Below are 13,130 nucleotides of genomic sequence, written 5' to 3'. Positions count from 1 at the left end.
TTCTGGCAATAATTTATAAAGTGGAATTTGGTGACTTTTTCTGCTTCTCTACTTCAGTTAATAGAGGGATGCATATGGAAAAGTTAAATTCATATTTGGTTTCACCAATATTTATTATAAAATATTAACAAACAGTTTGGATTAAATAACTGTTCAACTCTGCGGGATTTCCTAGTCTCACTAGGCCGAGATCTTGTTTTCACTCTGCATTTTAATTTAGGTGTTTCCTGTTTGAGACAGTGAATGACCAAAAGAACAATTTAAATGTTTCATATCAATAGGAGAAATAATAACTAAAATTGTACTGTGCTCTTAAATATATCCCTTATGATTTGTATGTCTATTTGCCTGTCATTAAGTACAATTACATATAATGGTCACAATCTTCATTATAAAACTTTCTTTGAGTTTTATTTAATATCAAATGTTGATATTTTTAGTCTATACTTTGAAAGGTGCATTCTTAAAATGATAAAGAACTGTTTCTGATATCAATAACCTTCATGTTTGAGGATACCTGTCACCACTTTAATCTCAACATTCTAAGTGATGCAAGAACAAAGATATGAAATATGACTGTTTTTACAGATAGAATTATGCACAATGTGATACCAATCAAAATCCAAAGAGAATTTTAAAAAGTTGACAATTATTCTAACCACATTCTGGAAGAATAACATTTTGAAAATGAGTAAGAGGGTACCTCCACCCTAATAGTTTTTAAACTGTGTTACTAGCACACAGATCTTATGGTTTCTAACTGAATGTCTCCCAAAGCCTAGCGTGCGCAAAAGTGGGACCTTTGAAAGATGGTTGGATTATGGGGATTTATAGCTTATTTGCTATTGGAAGGTAAGGTCTGGTCAGAAAAGGCCCGTCGTTGGGGTTGTGGCTAGGAAGGGTTTATCTCCCTTCTGGCCTCTTCCTGGATTTTCTCTCTGCTTCCTGTCCAGCATGAGGTGAGCAGCCAGTCCTCTGCCACGCCCCTTTGCCATGCTGTCCTGTGTTAGAGCCAGCAGGCTGTGGACTGACGCCTCACACACTGCGAGCTGAACTAAACCTCTCCTCTTTTAGGTGTGTGTGTTGGGTATTGTGTTTCAAGGAGGAGGAAAATGACTGAGACAACAGATTTACCAGTGGAAGAGAAAGGAGAGGCCTTTCAGAAGATCTTCATTTCAGGGTGGTATATCAAGTTAATAAATAGCATTGGAACAAGAAGGCATAATCTGATAATTAGTACAATCTATCACCTTGTTGTAACTACTATGTGGTTTCTGAAATTCATCCAATTATCGGGGTATTTGTAGAGTAACTTGGAGCCATGAATCAGAAAGGTGATTTTCAAAGTCTATGGCTTATTGAAAAGGGTGAATTTGTTTTTGAACATTTTTTCAGATATACTTTTAAAATTTAATGTGAGACCGTATTGTTGGGCATGTAAGTGTTCAAAATACATACACTTTTTCTCCATTGTCCTTTTTCCTCTGTGTTATGGTTTAGATCTAAAATGTCCCCCCAGAGACTCATGTGTTTAGAGGGTGTCTGAATCATGAGGACACTCTACTCATCAGTGCATTAACCTACACTCAAGATTAGTAGCTGAATGTGCTGACAGGAGGTGGGGTCTGGTTGGAGGTGGATCACTGGGAGAATGACTTGGAAAGGTGTTTGTTGTCCCCAGTTCCTCCCTTCTCTTCCTGCTTCCTGGCCGCCTGGGATGAGAAGCTTTCCTCTACCATGTCCTCTCACCCTGCCATTTCTGCCTCGCAGCCAGCAGACTGTGGACTAAAGAACAAGCCAAAGTAAACCTCTCCTCCTTTCGACTTGTGAGAGACTGCTTGGGCCTGCACAAGATGGCTGCCCTCAACCTTAGCCTTTGCCTCGGTGGAAAAATCCCACTAGACTACATACATGACCTTTGGCAGGTCTAGCCCCTGGGCAAACAGGAAATCTTACAGAAAGAATAGCCCTTTGTGCTAACCACAGGGTCACCGGATCTGGAGCAGGAAGCAGGTGGTATTCCCCGTCCTACTTGCCCCTAGGGATTGTGAAGTTAAAGATTGCATAGGGTTAATTGTTGATGTACGCCTTCCCACTTACCCCTCCCCACATTTGGTAAAATACTGATTGCTGTATGGTTAAATGCTTGAGTGACTCATGTGATTGATTTGTTTGAACTGTCCAATAAGCTTGCTGAACCTTCCCCCTGGGATAACAGTATATAATCGTTTTGCTGAGCCAATAAAGCGCCTTTGATCAGAAACCAGACTTGGGCCGTGTACTCTAACTTCTTAAAGATTTCCTTCACAGACATTCAAGATCGGATCGGCCTCTGATGACCCACGAATAAGAGGCGGCTCTCATCTCCTATTCCCCGCGGGACGGGGTCCCCCCAGAGAGCCGCATCGACTGTGGATGTCAGGTGCTATGGCCTGAAATGGGAAAGCTAAAGAGTATAATATGCCATAACTTTCTTTTTCCTATAAGGCTTTTTGCCTTCAATTCTTTTTTTTTTAACCTATGCTAAGAAATCAACCAACTTAAAAAAATCTTTATTAAGTTTATTGGTACATTTTAGGTATACAGTACAGTCACATACATCACGGGCATCTTGTGCCTATACATGACTTACGAGGTTCTTATTTTCCCCCATTCCCCAGCCCTCCCTTCATCCCCTCCACTCTTCCCTGTTTACAAAGACATTGTCTCCATGTTTTTCCTTTTCACATTTTTTTCTTTTCCCTTTTTCCCTTCCCTCTACCCCTCCCACTTCCTCTACTCTTTTAGACGTTTTCTTCCTATTACACAATATCAATTATACATTTGATCCTTACTCACACTTTTAGTTTATCACATCAGAGAAACTATTCGGTATTTACATGTGTGACTTATTAATTTTACTTGAGAGTATGGCCTCAATGTGCATCCACTCAGCTATGAATATCTCTAGTTTCTAGTTATTTATGGCTGAGCAATCCATCTTATTTAAAAAAGCACATCTTGTTTATCCAGTGTCCAGTTGATGAGCAACTGGGCTGTTTCCCAATTTTAGCTATTATAAACTGTGCCGCTATAAAAATGGGTAAGCATATATTGCCGTGGTATGATTCTTTTAATTCTTTTGGGAAGATACCCACCAGAGGAATACCTGGGTTAGGTGGGACTTCTAATCCTAGTTGTTTGAAGTATCTCTCTGTTGATTTCAACCGAGTTATTTTTGTTCATATTGGTGTTATACATTTTTTTCTCCCCTTTTGTTTGACTACATTCTGGATCCTAGTGTTTTGAAAGTTCCTTTTTTGGAAAAAATATTGCTAGACTATTTAAAATGCACTGATAGCCTTGGTCTTTTAATTGGTGACTTTAATTAATTTGCAATTATTTTAAAGTTAGATAGGCATTTGTTATTGACATTATTTTTTATACGGTACACTTACTATAAATTTTTATCTTTTTTTTCCTATGTTGTGTTGAATGGAACAGATTCTCTGGCTAGTTCAAAAGTTAAGCATTACTATTTATTTTTATTGTGAGTGCTATATATATAATCAACTACTAGCTTATACAATCAAATTTTTGGAAACAAAACCTTGGTAGAAGTCATTTGTGTTTCTCTCTTCATATTTCCTTCTCATCCTGTCAAAGTCAATCGTGTTTTAAAATTTGATGTTTATCATTCTTATGTATTACATAATATTTTATTACATAAATATGTATATCTAAATTATACATAATAACATTATTATAATCAACTACTAGCTTATACAATCAAATTTTTGGAAACAAAACCTTGGTAGAAGTCATTTGTGTTTCTCTCTTCATATTTCCTTCTCATCCTGTCAAAGTCAATCGTGTTTTAAAATTTGATGTTTATCATTCTTATGTATTACATAATATTTTATTACATAAATATGTATATCTAAATTATACATAATAACATTATACATATTTTAAACTCAAAACAAATGGTATCACTTGATATATAGCCTTTGTAACTAGCTTTATTTTTGCATATGTCATAGGTGAGATTTAGCCAAAGTTGATACATACATTTACATTCTGTGCTGCATAATTTATATATATATATATACATATATATATCCATTATATGCATAAACCAAATTAAATTATCTAAGGTATATATTATCTGGTATAAGCTGCTTAGCAGGAGGTTGCAAATAGTGACAAAGGAAATCCTTCAAGATGATTTTAAAAACACAAAATGAAAGTGATTACCAAACTGAATTAATAAAAAGAAGCAAGTAAATCTGACAAATTAGCCATTCAGCAAAGTGATCTACAGTCCAGAATCTCAATAAGAGGAAGAATAAGCTGTGGTAGCAAAAATAATTCCATCCTCTAATGTATCAGTCTACTCAGGCAGCCAAAACAGATTTCCACAAACCAGGTGGTTTAAACCGCAGACATTTGCTTTCTCAGCTCTGGAGGCTGGAAGTTCAGTACCAAGCTGCCTCTGGGTTGTTTTCTGGTGGGGTTCTCTTCCTGGCTTGCATACTACAGCTGTCTCACTGTGTCCTTGCCTGGCTTCTTTTCTATATGTGCACAGAGAGCAAGAGAGAACATTCTCTTCGGATAAAGACACCAGTCTATCAGATTAGGGCCCTACCTTATCATTTAACATTGATTACCTCCATAAAGGCTATACCTACAAATATAGTGACATCAGAGGTTAGGGTTTCAACGTACGAATTTGAGTGTGACACAACTCGATATAGAATCACCCAAATCTTATAAATTACCTATCTATTGCTACACAACAGCACAAAAAAGCAACTTTAATGTCAGTGCTTATAATAGCAAATATTTATTTTTCTTGATCATGGGCTAGTGGATAATTTGGGTGAAGATGATCTCAGCTGCTGCTGGCTGGGCATGGATCCAGGCTGTAGGTCAGGTTGAGATCCCCCTATCTCATTTTGGAGCCCATGCTAATAGAGCAACGAATACTGAGGGCACACTCTTTTGATCGTGATGGCAGAAGGACAAGAGCACAAAATCCAATTGAATAAACACATTTCAAGGCTCTGCTTGCATTATGTTACCAAAATCCCAGTAGCCAAAACAAGTTACAAGGTCAAGCCTAGAGGGGCAAAGAAATTAACTTCATCCATCCGTAGGAGCCATGCCAAGGATGAGTGTGTATAATAATACTGTAGCACAGCAAAGAACTGGAAGCAGTAATTCATTCAGTCGCAGCACATGTATACACTGGAGCTCTGACTGGGATGAGCTTTAACTGGCGTTAAGCATAGGTGGGGTACGGGTAGTACAGACTGATGCTGCAGCCATACCTAAAGTCATCGTTTCTCCACCATTGTGATTTGATCATCTTATGTACTCCTTGCTTCTCTTAGGTTTTTGATCCAGTGGTCCCTATGTTTTGAGGGCTCAGATTAATTATACTCTTTCATTCCTTGAGCTCTGAGTCAACTGAGAAATATTCCTGGAGTTCTGAAATGAAATTAATAACACTATTATCTCTATTGTTGGTTAAGTGCCCTAGGCCCAAGACTAAAATGATCTTTTTTCCTTCTTTATTTGAACTTCCCTACCTAGGTAATGATATCACATCCAGAGAGCTCTCTGCCTGATTCCTTTGTTTGCTGCATGAGAAGAAGAAAAGCTGGTCAGAATTAATTGAAAGGTAAGACTGGGATTAGAGGTGTGTCCAGACTGAAAAAATAGTCTGTGTGAAGGCCTTGAGACAGGAGCAGATCTCTAGGCAGTTGAGGGATTCACTATCCAGGTGATTACTAAATACCAAGGGCCTTGGTCAATTTAGACTGAAGAAAATCAGGCCTTGAGGGAACCTTAGAGTTGACCACAAACATAAAAGGCAAGAAGATGCAACTCTATTCATTTACTCACTCTTTCATTATAAATGCTATCTGTGTTCTCAGCACTGGGGACACAACAATGAACAAAATGACCATATCCCTGTCCATGTGTGTAGCAGACATCCCTGCCCAGTACCCATGGGCTATAGTGGCACCTGCTTCTTGCTTTCCATAATTTGGCTATATTGTTTTATATCAGGAGTCAGACCAAAGTTCTTCATGACTCAAATGGGCATGTCAGATGGCACACTGGACGAGCAGAGCCCCTCCCACAATGGCTGCCACAGAAACCTAGGCCCTGGTCTGTGAAGTGGCAGGCTCTGAGTTTCGTGCAGCTGAGGTCAGTGTGGACCCAATTAGAATCCTCTCCCTAAATTATGGCTTCTCACTGGCCCAATGGGTTGCTTGCTAATTGCACCCATTCTCAGTACCTGTTTGTTCTATTCAAGCAAGAGAAGCAGTGCTTACTCATAACAGCCCTGCCTGGTGCCATCATGCCATGAGTTCAGCAGTATTTCACTAGGTGCCTTCAAAGCACACCCTGCTCCCTATTCCTTCCCATGGTTGTATTCAGTAAATACCGGATGCAGTTGGGGTCTTTGTCTTTGCTGCCATCAGCAGCACTGATCCTGCCCCAAGATGCAGCTTAGTCACTCTTAGTTTCTGCCTCATTCTTTAATTCGTCTTGTGCTGTGGTGGTTCACAGGACCCACCGCAGAGATTCTGACAACGTCCCCTTCTCCACTTTCTTTATGTGTGCACCTTAACATTTATGCTGAGGCACAAAAAAATAAGCACGATTTCTGGTGGTACAAGGTAATAAGCAGTAAGGAGGATAGAAGAGGGTTAAGGTGTTTTGGTTGGTGGAGGTGTGAAGCAATTTCAGGAACAATGATCAGGGTAGGTGATACTTTAGCAAAGATCAGAAGGAGAAGGGGACCATCAGGTAGGAGTGTTCTGCCCAGCGACATCACCAGCCATTGCCAGACTTGCAGTTGTTGAGTGTTGGGAGATAAGGGTTAAACAATAGTAAGAATGTCATCATCTAGGAGAGTGGGAGAAGAGGCTGGGCAGGTAGTGAGGTGGAGGTAATAGAAGAAAAGGGGGGCTTAACTTGGACCATGTAAACCACTGTAATCCCTCAGGTGTTTAATTAGTGATATGGGGAGTCACTGGAGTGTTTTGTCTGATCTACCTTTTCGGCGGAAGGCTGTGTTGAGGGTAGAATGGAGGGAAGAAAGGGACATCATTCTATGTGATCCTGAGAAAATAATTAGAGTCAGCTGTAGAAGAGGCTGACTTTTCTAATTAACAAACAAACAAACAAGCACTGTCTAATCAATTGATTGTGTACCAGTGAAATTAGCTGTGCAGTCTCGTTAGAGTAACACTCAGCAGCAACATGCCCCAGAGGCCCCAGCAGAAGCCAGGGATGTTGACACTGGGAAATTCCTGTGTGGAATAAGAGCTCAGATCCTGTGACATCTCCGATTCCTTTCCAGTGGAGAGTTTATCATTCTACAGCACAAACCACCTGGATGTCCTCCGACTAGAATGTGAGCTTCCGGAGTGCCAGGAGTTTAGTCTGTGCATTGCACAATTCCTGGTGCTTAGAATACTGCCAGCATATAGCAGGCACCCCATACATACTTGTTAAAAGACCAAATGTCTTTGTTAAACTTAATGTAGCACCTTGAGCAAGGCACCTCTCTGTACCTCATAGAATACAAAGTAGAACTGGGTGGCCTGGATGACCTGATAGGTTGGCCATCTGTGATCTCATTTCAAAGTGTGAGGCATCATTTCCAAAGGGCTTTGCAGTCCAAGGGGTGAAAAGCAGGGGTCTCATATGGAGAAAGGAAGGGATGGATAAGGGCAAACCTGAGCCATGGAGAAATACACAATAATTTCTGGGGCTGAGGACCACGGCACCCTCTAGAAATAAATGTGAATTTTCCTTTTTGACATGCGTAGGAGTGAAATTCCAAAGAGGGATGTTTCTCCGGAAAGTAAGGGTACAGGACACTGAGAACTCATCCCAACCATGTTGCCTTTGCTTCAAGTGCATCAGCCTGGTCAACAAAGTGCTTACAGTCCCTTGAAGTACTCCTGGGAAAAAGCATAAATAGCAGCACAGATTCCATTTAAGGGTATCGAAAATACATTTTTAATTTTGATGAGGTTCACAAATGACAACACTGACATTTCTTTAAATAGATCGCTCCATCAAGGCACAGCATTTCCATGTGTCCCCAGACACTCAAGCAGCAGTGATTTCATGTCCCGCTGACGTTTGGCAGAGTTGCCAACATCAACAGGATAGCTGAGGGGGACCAGACGCGTTACCAATAGACATATGAGACATGCTGTCATGATTATTGGAGACAGAATTAAATATAAAATAATGCGCAACAGGTAACTGCAATGAGCTTATTCTGCACTTAGCTTTAGTTCTTTTCAAACAAAAAAGATAGTTTCAATGTCAAGAAATATGCACATATGAATGTCTTCCCTACAAATTGCCTTCATTACACACTAAAAGAAGTCACATTTCATTTCGGTGTGACCTAGGAAAGAAAAACAAAAAAACAAGCCGAAGTTTAGTTATTGCCAGGTTCTTGACATCTATTATTTCATTTATTCTCACTTTCTTTTTTTTTCCTGTACTGGGGATTGAACCCAGGTCCTTGTGCTTTCAAGGTAGGTAGTGGAACCACTGAGCTAAATCCCCAGCCTCTATTTCATTTACTCTCTATGTAAATGTTGGGTGGTAGGTATATAAAAGTCTTCATGTCACAAAAGGAGAAACTGAGGTTCAGGGAGCATTAAGTGACTGACCCATGGTTATATAGCTAGTGGAGCGCAAACAGATTTCTTAAGCCCAAGGCCCTTGTCTTAATTCAGAAGTACATGACACTGTAGTATATACTCCAAAAGGATAATGTCCTTCCCATTCAAATCTCAAAGGATCTGTGCTTCCTGTCTTGATGAACTCAGTATCACAAGAAAAGAATGGAAAAATAGAGAAGAGGAACCCAAAATCTAGTTTCAGCTACTGGTCTCAGAGTCCTTTCCCTAGTCACTGATGTGGGTGCTGTTCCCTCTGGACTTTTTTCAACTGTATGGGCTCACAGAGGCTCAAAGCCTAGACACAACCCTGCACCATGTGGTCGTCCCTCCTCCACCCCTCCTCCCACCTCACAACACAGTCACCTGCTTCCTGGGGCCCTTTAGCTGCTCAGGCCTGAAGGTCCCTGCGGCGCCGGCCGAAGGCTTTGGAGCCCACATCAGTAGCTATGAAGTTGTCCTTCACCACACCTCCTGATCTGCTCAGCAAGCCTGCCAGCCGGTGGGTCACGCAGGTAGCGGTGTTGCAGGCTCTCTTCTGGGCAGTGACGCTGGTTTGCAGGATGAGAAAGAGAAAATCTGTCTGTGAGAGGTTGGGGGAGGAGCCTGCCCCTGGAGACCATCATAGTAAAGTTGCTGCTCAGAGAGATACCAGTTAACCACAAGTGTCTCCATAACGTATCTATCGGAGCAGAAGAATGACAGGGCATGAAGGAAAACTCCATGACTGCACCCCATAGACTTTCCCATAGACATAGGGCGTCAGAAAATGCTAAGATGACTCTTGGTAGGGCCGGCCGGCCATGGAAACACAGGGTTGTTCCTGTATAACACCAGGCTGTTCTGATCTTTCCTATATAAATAGGCTAAAAATTACCTAAGGTTTACTAGACTAGTGTAGATTATAGCACCACACCTAAGCCCATTCACAAGGATTATAGAATCCACAGCCTGGTTATATGCACAAAATACCCCTTCTTAAGAAAATGAAAATTTCTTATCTTACCTGGAAAATGAGCAGAGTTTGTAGCATCTGGTCCAGATGTGCTTACCTGCTCCTTGGCAGCCCTTTTCTTCATGCTTGAGCTGGGCTACAGGGACCACTCACCTGTGTCCACCTACCCCGGGGCTAAGGCTACTTCTAAGCACAAGTTCTAGACACCAGGAAGCCTGAGATGTGGGCTACAACAACAACCATCACAGCTAAGATCTTTTTGGAAAAATAATTTTATTCCCCAAATGACCAGCAGTCAGAAGCAGGACTGAGACACTCTGCTGGGGAATCTTCAGGGTCCTCAGAAGGGCTGCCCTTGCTCTCATATCTTCCTGGATAATTTTCTCCTGGTCTTGGAGTCCTCCTCTCCCCCCACCCCTTTCTGCCCATCTGAGGTTCCAGAGATTCTCTGCCAGAGGGAAGCCACCAATAACAGCCCGAAGGGCTGCAGGAGACGAACCACATGCATAAAGTTATGGGAGAAAAGTAAGAAAATAAATTAGAGAGAAGAGGGAGTTTAGTTGGCATCCTGGGGCATGCCAACAAGAGTGCGGTGGTTTGACTCCAAGTCACTGGCTGTATCCCTTTTCTTGCCAGGTGCTCCGACCCCAATTGCAGTTTGGGGGAATGTGTGAAACTTGTTGAGGTCCTGTGTGTAGGTGCCCAGCATGCAGGTACTCAGATTACCACATCGCTTAGATCTGGGGCTGTCCAGGCTGCAGGGAAAAGACATGCCAGACAGTGCCATGCACAGGATCTGCCCCCATGGGCAGTCAGCAGGTTAGACTGGGCAGGAACCCTTTGGGTAAGGGAGGAGGCACAGGCGGGAAGGCGTCTCACACATTCTCCATCAGGAAGGCTCTGAGGTGCATGGGCCAGGGTGGTGGTACGGAAGGGTGACCTCTCACCCTTACTCTCTCAGTCCTTTATGTTTACGATAGATTCAGGTCAACCCATGCCTCTACCTGAGCAGTGTGGGTCCAGGCCAGGGCTGGTCTCCTTCCCATGCCCAGGGTACATAGAGAGCTGGGACAGGGGAAGGGTGCTCACCTTGGCCTTCCAACAACATGCACATTTCCCTGTCTCAGACACTGCCCTACCTGTCCCCAACCCCTGCAAGCCCTCGACTTCACTTGACAAATATAAAACTCAAGGCTCCTTGTGAGAGAACATGGCATGCTGATGAACCAGGTAGAGCCATATTTCTAAAGTCTCCTGAGATGTACCAGTCCATCCCCAGGCTTCAGGTTTTATCCTTACCAGTCTTCACCCGTCCAGTGCCGGGAGGTCTTCCTGCTGTCACAAGATCAGTTCCCACAGTAAGGTATTCCACACCTTCCCTAACTAATTCCAGAAACGGATCTGTTAAATGTGATCTAACCATGGTCTCTCCAGCGACTGTCATCTTCAGTATAGCCTGAGAACTGCTGGGTCCCATGTCTTGATGTACAGAGCAGCCTGCTGGACTCCTGGCCTGTGTGGTCTCTCCTACCTCTTGAGATCCTCCTTCCTATGCTTTTGGGAACTTGAAGGGGAGGGGAGCCCCTGGGATGGCCAGGTGGGAGCCCTACCTGGAGCCCTCTGTCTCCTGCTCCTGCTCCAGCTCACTGGCCTTCATCTGCACGTAGTCCTGCATCAGTGCTGCCAGCAGGAGGCGCGCTTCCTCCTCACTGAGCCCGGCCAGGTCCGGGCTGTTCTCCAAGTCCTGCCTGGTAGGGGAAAGCAAACTGAGTGTGGGCTCTGAGACCCGGCCTCCTTCTCCCCAGGGGAAGCAGCCAGGCTTTCTGGTTCCTGCTTCTTCCCCTGAGGATGTGGCTGCCCCAACTCCCAGAGGACAAGGCTTGAGGCAGCGTCCTTATTGGAAGCTGGGCACTGGTGCGGCCTCTCCTGTTAGACTGGAATCAGTGCACACGGGCTCATGAAACCTGCTAGTTAAATTTTCAGGAATTTTGTGATCTAAGTGTTAGATGCAGCCATTACTATAAATTAAATGATAAAACTTACAATTGGTGTTAAATCTAAATGAGGGTTTAATTTAATAAATGTAATTTGTATGTAAGTGAGAAAAAGATCAACACTTTACATATCAGATTTGATAACAATGTTTTTTGGTAACCTAGTCAGATTAGGATGCAATTCATTTCTCAAATTATGGCCGATTGGGCATCAAGGTAATCTACTTAAACAAAAGTTGGATGAAAAGCAACAAAAGCATTTTGCTAGAGTCATTAGGGTCCATGGAATTTTGTAACACAGAATATCATAAATCAGCGTATTAAAAATTGTGCACTGCACACTATTACATCAGAAAAAGTTTACAATAAATTTATATGCATGAACACATGTCCCTGCCCCCCAGCAGAAGACTGGCTCTCCTGTCTTCTGGCTGTCTCACCTGAATGGCACTGCATGCAGGCTGCCTGAGAGGTACAGAACTAAGACGCTGACAGCCAGGAATGGGGAGAACTTCCAGAAGCCCATGACGTCTCCCTGCAAGGGAAGAAGGACATCAACCACCTCAGGCACCAGCTCGAAGATCTGCGAGGTCACAGACTTGATCCCTGTCTGCTTCTGTCCACCTCTAACTTATTGATTTCATGGCTTCAGGTGTCTCCCTTCAGTTTTGATTCCTCATCAGCAGAGCGGACCATCAGAAGGTCCAGTAGGCACGTAGCATGCATGGTTTGCAAGTGAGAGGTGCTATTTTAGAGGGAGAGGTAAATGGTAATTCTGTCTTCCCCTCTCCACCAAACGCTACACAAACCTGTTGGGCAAGTCTTGAGGTTACTCTACGAGCCCCCTGGCACAGTAACTGCTCCTGTAAGTAAACCCAAGGCTGTTTTCCTGTGTGGGATCTCGAAAACGCCCAGGGGTGGGGAGGGAGAGGGTAGGTAGGGAGCCGATATTTCTATAGTTGTAATCTGCAAAAACGGAAGGACCATTTCTAGTGCTCAGTTGCTCCGTCTTCTGGCAACTCCTTAGCCTGCAAGAACCAAGCTTAGGCTGAAGTTGGGTGGGTAAGAGACTTCTCTACTCCCAGAGCCTTAAGTGGGGCTTGCCATTTAGGGTGCCTGCGGTTCAGTTGTTGAGCTCATTTGCTCCCCATTCGCGCCGGCCCAGACTCTGAGCCAATTTCACGGAGAATGCGAGGCCCCAGAGGCGATGCCGGAAAGCACCACTTTCGGGAACCTCCTCCTGCATCCATCCGAGAGAGCGAGGCCTGGAAACCCGGGTCCGGAAACTGGCAGTCGGGGAGCGCAAAGGAGTCCCGGGACTGACACTATCCGACCCTACCTGGGGAAGGAGTCCGGGATGGACTGCTGACTAACAGAGACGCTGATGAAGACATGGAGACCGAAGTGGACAGAAGGACCGAGAGTAGGAGGGAAATCACCCGGGATAGACTAATGGGGAGCGGGGGAGAGGGAGAG

General features: G+C 43.4%; 1 protein-coding gene and 1 long non-coding RNA gene across 4 annotated transcripts in view; one reads left to right on the top strand and one right to left on the bottom strand.

Annotated features, from left to right (window-relative positions):
• LOC104856067 overlaps positions 1-5,660 on the top strand; it is an 85,087-nt gene extending 79,427 nt beyond the window's left edge. The window contains exon 3 of the long non-coding RNA XR_778549.2: positions 5,578-5,660. This is a non-coding gene — a long non-coding RNA (uncharacterized LOC104856067). The remainder of the gene's footprint in view (positions 1-5,577) is intronic.
• A 2,334-nt stretch (positions 5,661-7,994) lies between these two features.
• LOC104856064 (calcitonin gene-related peptide 2) lies at positions 7,995-13,058 on the bottom strand. Of its 3 annotated transcripts, none has more exons than XM_010615214.2 (4): positions 12,095-12,189; positions 11,271-11,408; positions 9,072-9,256; positions 7,995-8,425 (listed from the first exon to the last, which is right to left on the bottom strand). In XM_010615214.2, exons 1-3 carry the CDS (start codon positions 12,178-12,180, stop codon positions 9,097-9,099), a joined length of 384 nt encoding a protein of 127 aa, XP_010613516.1. In that variant the 5' UTR covers positions 12,181-12,189; the 3' UTR covers positions 7,995-8,425; positions 9,072-9,096. The 3 variants fall into 3 exon arrangements, with proteins under 3 accessions (XP_010613516.1, XP_033620019.1, XP_010613515.1); XM_033764128.1 differs by lacking the exons at positions 7,995-8,425; positions 9,072-9,256 and adding exons at positions 9,263-10,415; positions 12,994-13,058; XM_010615213.2 differs by lacking the exons at positions 7,995-8,425; positions 9,072-9,256 and adding exons at positions 9,263-10,415; positions 12,464-12,559.
• Between the last annotated feature and the right edge of the window lie 72 nt (positions 13,059-13,130).

Source organism: Fukomys damarensis, unplaced genomic scaffold (genome assembly GCF_012274545.1).
Source record: "Fukomys damarensis isolate Sample0158 unplaced genomic scaffold, DMR_v1.0_HiC HiC_scaffold_16, whole genome shotgun sequence".
Lineage (NCBI taxonomy): Eukaryota > Metazoa > Chordata > Mammalia > Rodentia > Bathyergidae > Fukomys > Fukomys damarensis.
Note: the sequence above shows the minus strand (reverse complement) of the source record. Positions and strands in the feature narration are given on the sequence as shown.

Bases quoted from the DNA above. Each gene is read 5' to 3' on its own strand.
- LOC104856064 (XM_033764128.1), bottom strand. From the start codon at position 12,180: ATGGGCTTCTGGAAGTTCTCCCCATTCCTGGCTGTCAGCGTCTTAGTT. The intron at 11,409-12,094 runs GTGAGACAGCCA...TTCCCCTACCAG, and splicing joins CTGCATGCAGTGCCATTCAG to GCAGGACTTGGAGAACAGCC. The intron at 10,416-11,270 runs GTAGGGCTCCCA...TTTTCCCTGCAG, and splicing joins CAGGAGACAGAGGGCTCCAG to CCTGGACAGCCCCAGATCTA.